Consider the following 14,976-nt stretch of genomic DNA (forward strand, 5'->3'; position numbering starts at 1 on the left):
TTTTAAGGTAATATATTTACGTGATGGTTGTTGACTCGATAGGTATTTGAGGAAGTGGACTGTGACACCAAGTCCACAGACAACCTACAGAAAACACTGCATTTTATTTTATTTTTCTTTGCTTTCTATTCCCTCCCCAAACATTGCCTTGGCTTGGCAGCACCTTGGCTTAGGATACACAGATCTTCCTTTCCACCCTGGTGTTCTGGAACCTCCGGATCTCTTTTGGTCTAACCTATACCCTATCTGAGGGCCCACATTTTAGCATTACCCACGGACTAAATAAACACAGTCAACTGCATGCAGATATTACTGGTGAAATTTTAAAAATGGTCATCTTAGGTGTTATTAAATCTTTAGTGGTCATTGACCACCAAAAATGTAGCAAAACAACAGATGTCGAATTTATATCTTCCTTTGTGTGGGAGTCAACAATACGTTTCGACAGTAGAAAAAAATGACCTCCTGTTCAAAAGAGTGTTGACTGGCATGCCAAACCTTGGGAAAGAATAATTTCCATTAGAACCACTCACGGGCTTACCACGCTTCTGTATGCCTGGCTTGCACTGTTTATTAGACTGAACGAACTTCATGACATAGTTACAGATAGTTGAGTGGGGAAAATACTGAACAAGCAGCCAGGATGGCAAAGAGACTATATGTCCTTTGCCACTGGTCAGGTCAGCTGGATGCTCTTGAGAAAGCTAGTAAACCCTAAATCTGGGCATTACAGGGGACTGAATGCCAGCCTTCACACCACACAGATGATTGTAAGGAGAAAACGGTTCCCTGGTCCCATCAGGGAGGCACCGACTCCCTAAATGTGGGAGCATTGTGGGGAGCAAATTCAAGAGGCAAGGTTTGGCCAAAGTTCTGAGACTTTGTAGAGGTGATGGACATAGGCCAGTGCTTGAATAGGTCATATAAAGAAAATCTCTTAAAAAGGTGAACGCCTGATGGTCTAAGCATCCCGTTTTCCCCAGAGCAGCAAGAAATACTTGCCTCTATTTTCCCTAATGATTACTTTGCAAAACTGATGGAAAATTGTTTGGCTGAGGTGGAGATTTGCAAAAGAATCCAGCTAAACTGTTCTTTTTTTTCTTAACTTTTATTATTTATTTTTGAGAGAAAGGAGGAAAGAGAGAGAGAGAGAGAGAGAGAGAGGGAGACAGAGCATGAGCAGGGAGGGGCAGAGAGTGAGGGAGACACAGAATCTGAAGCAGGCTCCAGGCTCCATGCTGTCAGCACAGAGCGCGACTCAGGGCTCGAACTCTCAAACCATGAGATCATGACCTGAGCCGAAGTTGGATGCTTAATCGACTGAGCCACCCAGGAGCCCCAAGCTCGACTATTCTTAAACATACCTGGCCTTTATCATTTCTCTTTCTATGCTTGGATCACTAACACCAAGTTTTTATTTTCTCCTTTCTTAGAAGTCACTAGAAAACCCATACATACATACTCATTCCTCTAACAACTACCTTTCTTGTTGAGTGTTGACAGAAAGAGATATGCAATACAAAGAAAATAGGAAGAAAACATTAGAATTTCAGTTTTATTTTTATATTGCTCTTGAAAAATTTCCTGTTTTGTCTTTGTTTTGTAATATAAATAATAATAATGTGACGGTGTGTATGATTCATAAATCAATGTTCATATATTGAGAATATTTGCTTAACATTTTTTTTTGTACTGGTAGAGTGCAATTAAAAAAAAAATTGGAAAGAAAACTTGGAGATCAACATTCTGGGACACATCTCCTTTCATTTAGGTAGACACGTTGTCTAGAAGGTACTCAGTGTTAGCCAGGGAAGATTGCATAGATACCGATGAGTCTCATTTCCCATACCGTCAAGGATTTTCCAGGCCTCATTTGTTTTCATTCTAAAATAGAAGAAATGAAAACTAGCTGCCTAACACTGAAGCAATTTGAAGCAAGTTTCTTCCTTGAAAAGAAAAAAGACCCTAACAATATGCTCGGGTCATAAGACCCTGTCATGGGACCGGAGGAAGCTGGGCCATCTTATTTGTTAGACTATCAGGAGGATGGCCACTTGGGTTTGAGGCGCTCAGTAGAGGCAACAGACTGAAGTTAGCTTCATTCTGGTTCTTGGACACAGATCATCCGTGGCCATGGCTTTCATCTTCTAAATCCCTTTTAGGCTGGAGAAAGATTTAAACGACATTTAAAAAATTTTCCACAAACATCATCAATAATGTGAAGGTTAATTTAACTATCGACTTGACTGGGGCCACTGGGTGCCCAGGTTAAACATGATTTCTGGGTTTCTATGTGCAAGTGTTTCTGGCTGAGATTAGGCTTTCTATCTGTGGACTCAGTGAAGCAGATGGCTTTGCCCAATGCTGGAGGACTTCATCCCATCCACTGAGGGTGTGAATAGAGCAAAAGGCACAGGAAGGAGGAATTCACTCCTTTGTGTCCTGCCTGCCTGCCTGCCTGAGGTGGGACATTTTCCCTGCCCGTGGACTGGGATTTATGCCATCGCCTTCCCTGATTCTTAGGCCTTCAGACTCAGATTAGAGCACATGGCTGGCTTCCCTGCGTCTCCAGCTTGCACAGCAGATCATCGGACCCGTTGGCCTTCATAATTTTGTGAGCCAGGTCCTCATAGTAAATCTCCACAAATACCATATATCGTATCAGCCCTGTGCCTCTGAAGAACCTTAATACAAACAACAATAAAAAACCACATCGATTTTGTGCTTTCTGCTGCACACATGAAAAAGTCTTTCGGGTGCAAGAGGTCCACAGAAAAGTTACCCTGGGCAAACCCTTTGACCTAATGAGGGGTAAATAAGAAACCAGTGTCCTTAGTTCTGAGAGAAGAAGGCACAATTTATTTAGTCAAATTATTTTACAACATAGTCTTCATTGACAGTTGTCAGCTTAACACTTAATATAGTCTTAAAAAAGTCAATGATTACTTGCAAAATTATATATATTTTAATATCTAAAAAATATATTGCATATATAAGGCAGGAACATCCCTTGTATCCACAAGGGAAAGTTTGTTGTTTTCGAAGTTGTGATTATTGCATTATGGCTATTTACACACATCGCCAAAGCATTAAAGATTTAAATGGATTGCTTTAACCTGCTTGTGCGCACGTGTTAAAGACGGCACAGTGCTTCTCTTCCTAGTAAAGTCAGTGACTTAAACGTCCTGGTTGCTTTTTAGCAATAGTCACATTATGCTTTTCTCAAACCAGCTATAAAAACGTACAAACAGCCCAAATGTACAGATTGACAAAAGATGTACAAATTACATTTAAAAAAATAACAACGACTGATTTGATAGTAAAATTGTATTTGTGACCGAGGTCAACTCGTTTATTTATTCTTTTTACTTTTTTAATTATTTATTTTTAATACTGTGAGATATAGGAAAATAACTCTGCATAATTTATACAGTAAGTTGCCTTCTGATTGGTTGACCCTGGACTGGTGGTCTGACAAACGCACAGCGCTTGCGAATCTGTTTGTGTCTAGAAATCCCTAAGACTTTTCAAAGTTCTGGGACCCACTGTCATTACTTTAAAAAACTATTTAATTCTCTGTCTTTCAGGAATGTCTGCATTTGCATTAACATTTCTTAGATCATTTCTTGAGTATTTCTAGAGAGGATGGTCGGCCTAGTGCATGTCGACCACTGGGAGAAATTTTGCAATGCCCATGGCTTCTTAAATACGACACACATGTTCTTTCTTTTAAATTCCAGTTGGGTGAAAACTTCACTGGCCTTCACAACCAATGTTCCAGTTGCCATCCACTGAATTAGGTCCTGCTAAAATACGGTTATAAGCTTCCTGCCTCTAGTTTCACTTAGTCTCAAACCAGAGCGTAACTGGTTAAGTCCATGATTCTTTATCATACTGAACCCTACAAGGTCCATGATGAGACCCGTGTATTGATAAGAAACTGCTTTGGTCATAAAAATACAAAGAGAAGGTACAGTTTCTTTCCTAGAACCATGATACAACCATTCCAGTAATCTAAATATTCAACTCAGAAGATGGTAGGAGATTGAGAATCCAAACTGGTGTACTGGCCCAGAAAATGATCCATCTTTGTGTTCAAGGTAGAGGAAGCAAAAGTTACCAACATTTAAAAAAAAAAAAAAAAGGATTGTCTTTTTAAAGAACAAAGGTTCTATCCAACAAGAAAGAACATCCAGTTTTGTTTTCTCTTCAAGGCCACGTATGTCCTTTGGAGTCCAAAGTATCGCAGGAGGTGTGAGGAACGGGGGCTTCGGGTAGAAGGCCACCGATGATTAAGCTTCTAGTAGTAGCTGCCTAAGTGTGAGGGCACGTGGGTGTTAGGATGGCGGGGGACATTGGGGTTGGGGTAAATGCCACCCGTGGGGGAGGTCCAGTATTGGGACGCTGCTCCAAAGAAGCTGGAGGAAGTGACAGGCATGGAGGATGGGTGGGGAGGGACAAAGTTCACCTTCTGTTGATGGGCGTGGTAGGAAGGCATATAGGAGATATCAGAAGGGTACTTGTACATGGATGACTCGGTCGGATGCGGTTGCAGAGCCTGGGCGATGCCGTGGAAGTCAAATTTGTAGGCATACCTTTTGCCATGCACTTTGGTCATAATGTTTTTATCATAGTAGTATCTGAGGGCCCGGCTCAGCTTGTCATAATTCATGTTGGGCTTGCTTTTCCGCTCCCCCCAGCGCCTGGCCACCTCATCGGGGTCCGTCATTTTGAATTCCCCGTTGGTCCCCTCCCAGGTGATACAGCTGGCGTTGGCACTGTCGGAGAGTAGCTCGAGGAGGAATTGCCACAGCTGGATCTGCCCGCTTCCTGCAGGCAGTGAGGCGGACGGGAGAAAACAGAGGATCTCAGCCTGGGAAAGCCAGAAGCTCAAGTCCCTAAATGCAAGGATCCTCTCGCCCTTCATAAGAAACCCTTAATTTCCTTTTACATGCAGAATCTACTGATTCCGGCAGCCCCTGTTTTCATTGTTGACTTGCTTTTCTGTTTGTCACTGAGGCTGCCTTCATAAGCAAGATTAGACCTTAAGATAGTGTGCCCCAAGGCACACTGGGAAAACTCCCTGTGGGTAATGAGGTGCTGGCTTCCTTAGAACTAGCTGTATGATTTGGGGCAAGCCACAAAAAAATCTGGGGCAAGATTTTTGAATCTCTTCTTCTCATCTCTGTCTACTGGATGAAGTCCCCCCAAGTATTCCTGTCAGCGTGAAAGGGAGTCGGGGCCAGGAAACCACTGCCAGAGTCACAGGCAGGAGGTGAGGCCCAGGCGTCAGGCTGAAGGGACCTGGAATGTTCCTCAGCAGAGCCCTAGTGCTTGGCTCCCAGGTCCAAGTCTTACAAAGAAGAGCTGGGGCAGAGAGAAAACTAAGGTGAGAGGGAGCTGGGTGGCTCCTGCCTCCTATCCCAAAACAGGAAGGGCCAGGCACTAAAGAATGGGCCTGCAGACACTGGTGACAGGAGTGCCCCGGGATGGGAAGGTGCGGGCTTTATTACTGTAAAGTTGCCAGTTAGCTCACATACTTGGTGATCTTGGTTTGGAACTTATTTGAGTGCTATTCTTAATAACAAACTCTTAAAATACATTGTCAGAGTCATTTTATCTACAACTTTTCAGGGACACCCCTCTTTCATAAGGCTGGATAACTGTAACACTTTCTGAAGTCAAGAATAATACGTCTTTGGAACATCTATTTACTTGTGACTTCCGGGAGGACCATAACTGAGAACTCACTGGAATTGCTCGTCTTTCTTCCCCACCCTGCCTTCTTTCCCTACAAAAATTTCTACCTGTGCCATTTATTACTAATCTCAACCTCCATGCATATATGCAGTGCTAATATATTTGTTTTTCCGAAGTAGCCTCAGCTAACGGACATAACTAATGACAACCTAATAACAACACCCAACCTCTCACTTGTACCCTAGAGAAGCAGATGTTGACCATTTCAAGGGAAGGAGTGCAAGTAACTTCCTACTCAGGTGTCTGAACGTAGGACAGAGGTCTCTGTGTGACCTCACAAAGCTATGGAACTTTCTGGAAAGAAAAACCTTCCAGGCCAAAGTAAACTCACCGGGGTTGGCTAGGCGACTGCTGGTCGGGCCCAGGATCTGATATGGATCTGAGGAAGCAAAAAAGGAAATTAGCTTCACTGTTATTAAAAATATAAAAACAACAGCATTAATAATAAGAATACCCCTGGGGTTTATACTTTTATTTCGGTATCATAGAAAAAACTGATTTCAGAAAACTTTACTACTTTTATATGCAGGCCTCAAAGATCTGGGGCATAGTTATAGTTTTCATCCCCATAATTACAGAAACATAGGATACCAGCAGCATCTTTTTTTTTTTTTTTTATTTTCATATTTGGTGTCTAACATTTGTCATTACCGGCAGCAGAATCGTGAAACCATATGGAAAGAAGCTGGCTAATACTCAGTCCTAATGAATAAGGTAAAGGATGGCTCGTTAAATGGGTTTAAAGAAAGGTCTAATGATTCTTAGTCTTTTAAGAGCTCTCTACACACGTCTGTTTTTGTGATGTAGCATTAAAAACACGTGCCTGGAAATCATGCAGCCCAGATTCTAGCCCCAGCTATGTTGCTACTAACTGATTCACTGGACAGTCTCCGGGTATTGGTTTTCTCATGTGCAAAATGAAAGCATTGTGCTACTTGACTCCTTAGTTCCCTTCTAGTACCAGATTTGACAAGACTGGCCAGAGTTTGTATTTGAGCTATAAAATGATTATTCTTTATATCTCAGTGTATGTAAAACTTCCGTGATTATTTCATTCTATAAAGAACCTTTGTGATTCTGGTTCTGTGAGGTTGGTCTTCCTTTTTTTCAAGGGAGAAAATGGTATAGAGCTGGATCATAACTTGGCCAAGCTGTCAAATGTTTGGTACAATTTTGCTATTTTTGCAAATTGTAACTGCAATTTTAAGAAAATCAACATGACCTTTAGGTTTCTGCTTACAATCATGAATTAACTTGAAGAGTCTTCAAAGCTACCTCGTCTACCTTCTTGCTTCCACATATATGTGTCGTAGGTACACAATATGACAACGAAAATATTTTTGGCAGGTAATGTCTAATTTTGTTATTGTTGAGAATTCTTTAGATCCACTGTGTCAAATCCTGTTTGGTTTGTATTTCAGAGTCAGCAGGCTCTTTCTTAACCTTCCTGATGAAATGTAGGTTAATTCTCTATTGCTCTGCCTTTGGTAGAGATGGGAAACAATATTTATCTGTCCCAAAGCAAGTGACTTGTCCAGAACTTACTCTCAGCTGTGTCACACAGAGAAGACACAGAGGTTTGGGAGTGGACACAACAGCTGTCTTCAGATGTAGGAAGGCCCTTCCTACAGAACAGGGGGAAGGCTTTCCAGAGAGCAAACTAGAAAGCTTGATGGCAGTTAGAAGGAGGGCGACTTTGGCTCAAATAGTGGAAAGGAGCCTACCGAAACAGTGAACTCGTTACTTATATAAATATTCAAGTAGAGGTGAGGTCATCAAAAGACAAATGTAATAGAAGGATGTTATAGACCTAGTTTCATTCCAAGAGTCTCCCAAGTCCTTGGTTTTAGAAGTTCCCCTGCCTAATTTGTTAAGCTGACCCATTACGGGATGGGGTCATTTCAGAAGACAAGTTGTGTGAAACCTCAAAGGTTTGGACAGCAGCTTGGGAGTCTGAGGCTACAGCTCTAGTTGTCTCATAAACCAGCTGGGTGGTTTTTGGCAAATTACTTGACCTCTCTGGGCCTCAGTTTCTTTATTTTACAACATGAGGCGTTGGATCTTTTAATCTTTACATTTGTTCTATCTCCCATAGTCAATGAGTGTTTACCTGTTCTAGGGCCTGGTACTTGTAATTCACAGAGCGATTACAGGGAGTCAAATACAGACCCTCTCGGAAAGAGACCGAAGACACACACTGTCTATTGTCTCAGCCCTCCTCAGTTGACCACACAGAAACAATGGTTGGATAAGGAGCAAAGGAGAGATTACCGATCACGGACAGGTACCTGGTTGGGGCCTTTGTTCAGTATTCTTACTCATTGCTTGTGCTCCTGCAAGTGGGGGGCCTGCGGCAGGGAAAGAAATACGGTAAGTGGGGTCACTCTCTGTGAGGGAAGAGGAACATCTTGTTAAATGCCCTCCACAAGGAACACGAATGTGCTTTGTCATTCATTTGTTCATCCTCTCACTCTCTACTCACTCATTCATTTTAGTTTATAAATATTTATCTGGAATCTACTGGTGCTGGCAGTATTCTTGGGGCTAGAGATTCAGCAATGAACCAGCAGTTCTGGTGGAACTTACCATTTTAATGGAGAGACAATGATAAACAACAAAAAACATACAGCACAGCATGTCTAATGGTGTTGCCACTGTGAACTGCATTTTTAAAGAGGAAACTTAGAGGTCCTTAATGGGACAGTGACGTATGCGCGAGCGTCACACGCGCGTCGTGCTTCCGTGTTTCGTGAGCTCCCCTCACGGAACCTCTCACATACAGCCTTTCCACTGCCGCCATAGCTTCTCCATCTGAGCTGCTTCTTGCACGGCTTCTGGCTTACTCTGTCTCTTTCCTCACTACTCCCCTTCTTCCCACTGGTCCATCATATGATATTTAGCTGGCTCAATCTTCTGAAACCATTTCACTCCACCACTGAGATGCCTTGGTGAGTCTTCACCGACTAAAGAATGAAGGTCTACCGTCATACTACCCTTTGTGCCCCTTCCTTACCTTTCCAGAACGCTTCCCTTTGTGCATCCTAAACTCCAGGAACCTGGAGTCCTCACTGACTCCCAGACACGTCAACCTTGCCATCTTTCCCTGGCCCCCATCTCTCCGAGGAGGGTCTGTCTTCCCCATCTCTGCAGGTCCAAATCCTGCCCCTCTTTTGAGAGCCAACTCAAGTGGTTCCAGGCCCACAGTCCTTCCCTGATATCACCCAGATGGAAAGAACTGTGTGTGTGTGTAACCCCTCTCCCCAGCCTGACAGATTGGCCTGGGTCTGGTTCATCTTTGTGGACCCAAGAGTGCCAAGTCTTGGGCCGAGAATAAACAATGAATTGTTTGAAAGGACAATTGCATTGAAAGGAATCCTGGTTATTGCTTGGACATCAGCTGGTCATCCTAACCCCTTCCTGAAAGAAGTCTCTTCACCACTGATTCCTATGCTTGACCCTTCGCTTCCTACAGGTAGCAAGGTGGACCCCTTCTGGTTAGGAGTTTATAGTCATTTTTTATCCCTACTCCCTTAATGGGAGATTTTTTGGGTCAGACTTGAGCACAGATTGATGTGTCAGAGCCCTGCCATCTCCTCCTAAGACTACCCTCCACCTCAGCCACTCATGACACCAGCACAGGGATATTGGTACAATTAAGTTCCAACACTCAGAGGAGGAAAGTCACGAAGGGCCATTATGACGTAAGTGACTGGGTCCAAATCCAGGGACCTTGCATTCATACAGAACCCAGTCCTGAGAAGGCTTCGCACTTCAAAAATTCTGAAACCAAATGCAATGCAACAAAACAGAAGGGTCTGAATGAAAATCCCATACCGTCTTTCAAGGAGCAGATATCACCAGCAGGCCTTAAATTGGCAGTTCATTTGGATGTCCTCCCCCAAAGCAGGACAACAAATGTTCACCCTGTCCTGCTCTATCTCATGGTCCTGTTCTCCACCCCCCTGTTTGTAGAAAAAATGTTTTCCTCCAAATAGTAGTGTGACATTTACTTACTTTTGTTGAGGCCAGAATTCATGTTATTGCCCCATCCTCCTCTCCTGACTGAGTCGTAAGAAGGGTCTGATGAAAAACAACAGGGAGAGGTATGTCAGCATCTCCTGCTTTGCAGAAAGGTGGCACGAGGATTCTCTTTTAGCGATCAGGAGAAATTCAATTTAATCAGCAATGCCTTCGTCAGCCTGACTAAGTTCCAGAAGTGTACTCCTCCGCGGGGTATGGGTGGGAAGGAACATGAATACTGACTGAAAGCTGAAGGAACAGGAAAAATCCTGAATGTGAAGTCAGAGGATTGGTTCCAGTTCTGTCCCTGCCGCCACTTGTTGTGGGACCTTGAATGAATCATTAGGCTTCCCCAAGCTTCAACCTTCTCTAACATGGACAGACAGGAACATGTACACGATTTATGTACCTTAAGGAATTAGGGTAATGTTGGGAACTGCAGGTCTGTGTTCCCCCTCCCCCACCGGCCCCCATATTCACATGTGGATATCTCATCCCCTATGTGATGTGGTGACACTAGGAGGTGCAGGTTTGGGGGGTAATTGGGTCATGAGGCTGGAGCGCTCAGGAGTGGGGTCAGTGCCCTTATAAGAAGAGGCCGTAGAGCTGGCTTGTTTTCTTCTGGCTACGTGAGGATGAGAGAAGTCAATGGTCTCTAATCCAGAAGAAAACTCTCACCAGAACCCCGCCCTGCTGGCACCTTAATCTCGCACTTGAGCCTCTAGACACATGGTAAATAAATACCTATGATTTATAAGCCACTCAGTCTATGGGACTTTGTTGCAGTGGCCTGAACGGAGGCAGGTGATAATCAAACAAGATAACGTATGTGAGGTAGCCTATAAATCTTTGTACACATATAAATTAATACAAGTTGAGAAAGAAAAAACTTGTCTACAGTTGTATAACAAGGTCCTTTAAGCAGCTCTGAAGAGATGGGCCGTGTCCAATGCCCTCCACAAGGGCCCATGGTGTTCCTAAAGGCTGATTCCAGCTCCTGACATCAGCACGCTGATGCCAGTGGCGATGGCTCAGGGGTGTCAGCACATTACAGACTCTCCATGCTTTTCTAACAGTAGTGGAGAAGCCTGGGCCCGATGACCACAGAGAAGGGGAGGAGGCCAGAGGTGTGGCTGAAAAGGGGGCAGGACCAAGAAATGAGGACATGGAGAAATGCTTCCTGCCTGGAAGGGCCTAAAGCCTTGCTCCCAGGTTGCCCTGGGGAGCATTCCATTGAGCCGGAACCTTTTGTGGTCCTCACCACTTTCCCCAAAGAGTCCACAGGCCTCCATAACCATGTTCAGACCTTGCATAAGTAACTGGCTGGAAGCTTCTTCTCTTCCTTTCTCAATGAGGGGATCCCCATTGCGATACTGAACAGCAGAAGACCTTAAGGATTCAGAATTATGACTTTCAAAGTCTTTCCATGAACAACAACAAAAAACCCCATAAAAGCCACCCGAACAAATGAAGCAAAACCTCATCAAACAACAGCCTGGCAGGGGTGAGACCCAAACCATCCTCCTCCACCCCTTCGGAGCCTCTTGAACAAATTAAAATAAGAACCGAGAAGATGGATGGGCTCAGTCAACTGCTTGTTCTCATCGGTCGTGGCTAAGAAGAACCAAAAGACAAGGACCGGTTTCTTGTGGCAAAACCCACGTGTGGATGCACATTCTGCCTGGCTCTGGCAGAGCCAGCCCAGTTTTTAAATTCCCGTCTGTAGCAGCTGGCATGAAAAGCAAAACAGAAAGTGAGAAAGATGGGGATGGGGATAAAGGACAGAGAAGGGGACAAAAGAGAGACAAAGCTCAACCTGCCGAAGTCGTCTGTTTTTATTTTTATTTGGCAGCCCCCCCACCCCCGCCACCCCACAATTCCTCCTGACAACGGATTCTTCCTCTTGCCTAAAAACAAAACAAAGCAAAACCAAACCAAAACCCCAACTTGTTTACAAGCCTGGAATGAGGTGGGGGCGCTCATGAGCGTTTTCTGGGACATCTTGCAGGTGTCCACAGAGCGTGTGCAGTGCCGGGAGAAGCAGAAGGAAAGGCGAGATTCTTCAAGATTTCTCTTTGGGGGTGGGGGCGGGGGTGGGGGGCGGAGAGCAAATGCTGGTCAGGCCTCCAGCAACTTACAGCTGACTCTGGAACAACACTTGGACTGCACAGGTCCACTTATACATGGATCGTTTCCAGTATCGTACTATACACGTATTCTCTCTTTCTTGTGGTTTCCTTAATATTTTCTTTTCTCTAGCCTACTTTATTGTAAGAATACAGCATATAATAGACATAACGTACAAACCATGTGTTAAGCGACTGTTTCATGCGAATGGTAAGGCTTCTGGTCAACAGTAGACTATTCGCAGTTAAGCTTTTGAACAGTCGGAAGTTAGACACTGGTTTCGGACAGTGTGGAGCCCTCGCGTTGTTCAAGGGACAGTCGTAACTGGGAGTCTGTCCTGCATTGTATTCCGTGCGTGGCCAGAGCCTGGATGTGAAGTAATATGGAACAAGTTCCCCATCCCTGCGTATTGAAATAGGAGGAGACGAGTAAGATTGTGGGGAAATACAGGCCACGTGTCAAAGGAGTGGTGGCGATATTAGGGTCCACTGGAGGTTAAGGAGGGAGAGGTGAGTGTAACTGGGGCCGTCTGACTTGAGTGAGACCTCTCTGGGGAGAAGAGAGGGAGCAATCACCATGTTCAAGGCTGTGGTGACAGCAGCCAGCCAAGTGAGATTGTGGGTGTGTGGCACCACCATGAAAAAGGGTGTGGTGGAGAATGGAGCTTGTGGGGAGGTGTGGGATGGATGGGAGCACCTGGGGAAGGAGGCGATTCTCATAGGAACAGAACAGAAAGTGGGATCGAAAGTGACAAGTTCACGCAAAAAGAAAAAAAAAATCAGTAAGTTCCAGGAACTGGTGTGTGTCATCCACAGTTCTGACTCGACTTATGATTTACTGCACTGATAAGATCTCTGTCTCAAAGTTTACTTATTGTTTTCTTCGTCAGTCATTATTCTACTGAAGGCTTCCACCCTATCTGAAAGCTATGTTATATCCATTCCGAAGACCCGATTATGGCCACAGCTATAATTACCATCGACTTATCAACTTTGCCTCCTGTTCTTTTACGGCACCTCCAGGAACACAGCAAGCACACAAAGGTTACAGAATGCATGGGTGAGTTCCCGCTAACCACCCGAGGGTGGGTGATGGCTGGATTCTCCTCTAACTCCAAGTGCCCAATCCCGGTGTGAAGCCGATGCTTTATCAGAAAAGTGTTTGGTAACCCCATCTTTCCTGCAATGCCTCAGGGGCTGTGGAGGGCTGCTGTGGGGTGCAATTCTCCCACTGCCCCACCGCAGGGGGAAAGCCTGGCTGCAAAGACTTTCGAAGACCTAACCAACCCCGGAAAGGAAGTGACAGAAACAGAGAGGCCGCCAGCAATCAGCCTGTGCATTTAACAGAGCAATAAATAGCAAGAGGCATCAGCCATCAGCTGGTGTCTTTAGCCAATGGTCTCAACTGTCCCAGAGCAGAGTGTGAAATCAGGGCAACACGGACCACGAGGCCCCTCCCTTTTGCTTTTTCATTCCTATCTCCTGGCCTGGAAAGTCCTCCCACTGGCACCTGCGTCCACGAAGGACCCCCTGGGCCCGTTTACTGAGGAGTTTCACAAATGTACTCTTTGGGCACAGGGGTTCGTGGGGACAGCTGCTACATGTAACATTTAAATGAAAACCAGTGTTTTTGGAGTAAGTCCTATTGTAAAGACAAAGCATGATGCTGGAGAAGACCCAGGCCCTGAACCAAGGTCCGGCACTCTGCCTTAGAGTGCTGAAGAACCAGGAGGCCTTGCGGATTAAATGAGATATCCAGGTAAACGCTTAGCACAGTGAGAGGGTGGAGACAGCCTTGGTACATGTTGGCAAGTAATATCATTATCGGCATCATTAGCATACGCCTAAAAAATGTTTAGCCCCAGAGACATGTTCTCTAGCCCTATCCGATACCCATTAACTTCTCCCCTCCCCCACCCCCTTACGCGGTTCTTATTTTTTCCACTTATCGCCTAATTTAATCACTCACTCACTGGTTTCTGGTCTGCATCTCCTACCCGAACGTCAGGCCCACAGGGGTGGCAATCTTTCTTCTGTTCCCTGATGTAACCGAGCACCTAGACCAGCATCCCGCACAGAACAAGCGCACAGTAATTCTTTGAATGAATGAATAAATAAGGCCAATATTTTGTCCTTGCCAAAGATACGAGCTTCCTCTTACTGTTTGCTATTTCACTAGCTGAAGAGAATTCAAGGACCCTACGCTGACTTTCCTTAGGTGGTTCGAGTCTGGGTGACGAAGCGTATAGGCACGTGAGCCCTGCGTGCCCTCGGGGCATAAAGGACAACAGTGCATGTACTACAAGGCATAGGCCGAAACCTTGTCCCCACAGGGAAGTCAAGGAGCAGACACCATACATCTACATGCCTGCATTTTATTTTACGTAGTTTTAAACAATGTTGTTGAAATGAGGGTTTGTGTGTTGTTTTGTTTTGTTTTTTTTCTCCTAAAAGTCACACAAGGGAAAACCTAGCAGTGTGGTCAGCTCTAGCTCCAGACACACAAACAGAAATATGTCTGTAACCGAAATGGAAAAGCCTGGACCGGGGAGTTAACCCAACGACTCACATTTCTATGCAAACACCAACCCTTCCTGGGCCCGATGCCTGGCTGTGTCAGAGCCCTGGACCCCTGCGGCCAGCCAGCTCAGGGAAAATTCTCTCGTGGGGTGTTCCGGGTCCACATAGCAGCTTGAGTGGGCACCAAGCCCCGCCTCCACCCCACAGCTCCCAGATGTGTGTGCTGTCTGCGTTCTGAGAACCGTCTTCTTTTCTTTTCTTTTTTTTCTTAACGTATTTTCTATTATTTATTTATTTTTGAGAGAGACAGAACCAGTCGGGGAGGGGTAGGAAGAGACAGGGACAGAGGGCCCGAAGTGGGCTCTTTGCTGACAGCAGACAGCCCAACATGGGGCTTGAACTCACCAACCATGAGATCCTGCCCTGAGCCAAGGTCAGATGCTTAACCAACTGAGCCAGCCAAGGGCCCCTGAGAACTGTCTTCTGAAAAGACATGCTAAGGTAGCAGCAGAGGGCCCAGCGTTCAAAAATGTGAATATTCGGGACCAGC

General features: G+C 45.1%; 1 protein-coding gene and 1 long non-coding RNA gene across 4 annotated transcripts in view; one reads left to right on the forward strand and one right to left on the reverse strand.

The window, feature by feature from the left end:
- Positions 1 to 1,554: 1,554 nt before the first annotated feature.
- FLI1 (Fli-1 proto-oncogene, ETS transcription factor) overlaps positions 1,555 to 14,976 on the reverse strand; it is a 131,082-nt gene continuing 117,660 nt past the window's right edge. For 2 of the 3 annotated variants that reach the window (XM_060605223.3, XM_078432953.2), the window contains 4 exons: positions 9,775 to 9,840; positions 8,049 to 8,108; positions 6,092 to 6,139; positions 1,559 to 4,830 (listed from right to left, as the gene is read on the reverse strand). In XM_060605223.3, the coding sequence (XP_060461206.1) occupies positions 4,301 to 4,830; positions 6,092 to 6,139; positions 8,049 to 8,108; positions 9,775 to 9,840 (704 nt within the window). In that variant the 3' untranslated portion in view covers positions 1,559 to 4,300. Of the gene's footprint in view, positions 4,831 to 6,091; positions 6,140 to 8,048; positions 8,109 to 9,774; positions 9,841 to 14,976 lie in introns of all 3 variants that reach the window. The other variant, XM_078432954.2, reaches the window with a different exon arrangement.
- LOC132661082 (uncharacterized) lies at positions 6,100 to 13,654 on the forward strand. The gene is made up of 3 exons (XR_013550058.1): positions 6,100 to 6,474; positions 7,880 to 8,044; positions 12,797 to 13,654. It is a non-coding gene; the product is annotated as an uncharacterized LOC132661082 (long non-coding RNA).

The sequence above is a fragment of the Panthera onca genome, chromosome D1, assembly GCF_046562875.1.
Source record: "Panthera onca isolate mPanOnc1 chromosome D1, mPanOnc1 haplotype 2, whole genome shotgun sequence".
NCBI lineage: Eukaryota > Metazoa > Chordata > Mammalia > Carnivora > Felidae > Panthera > Panthera onca.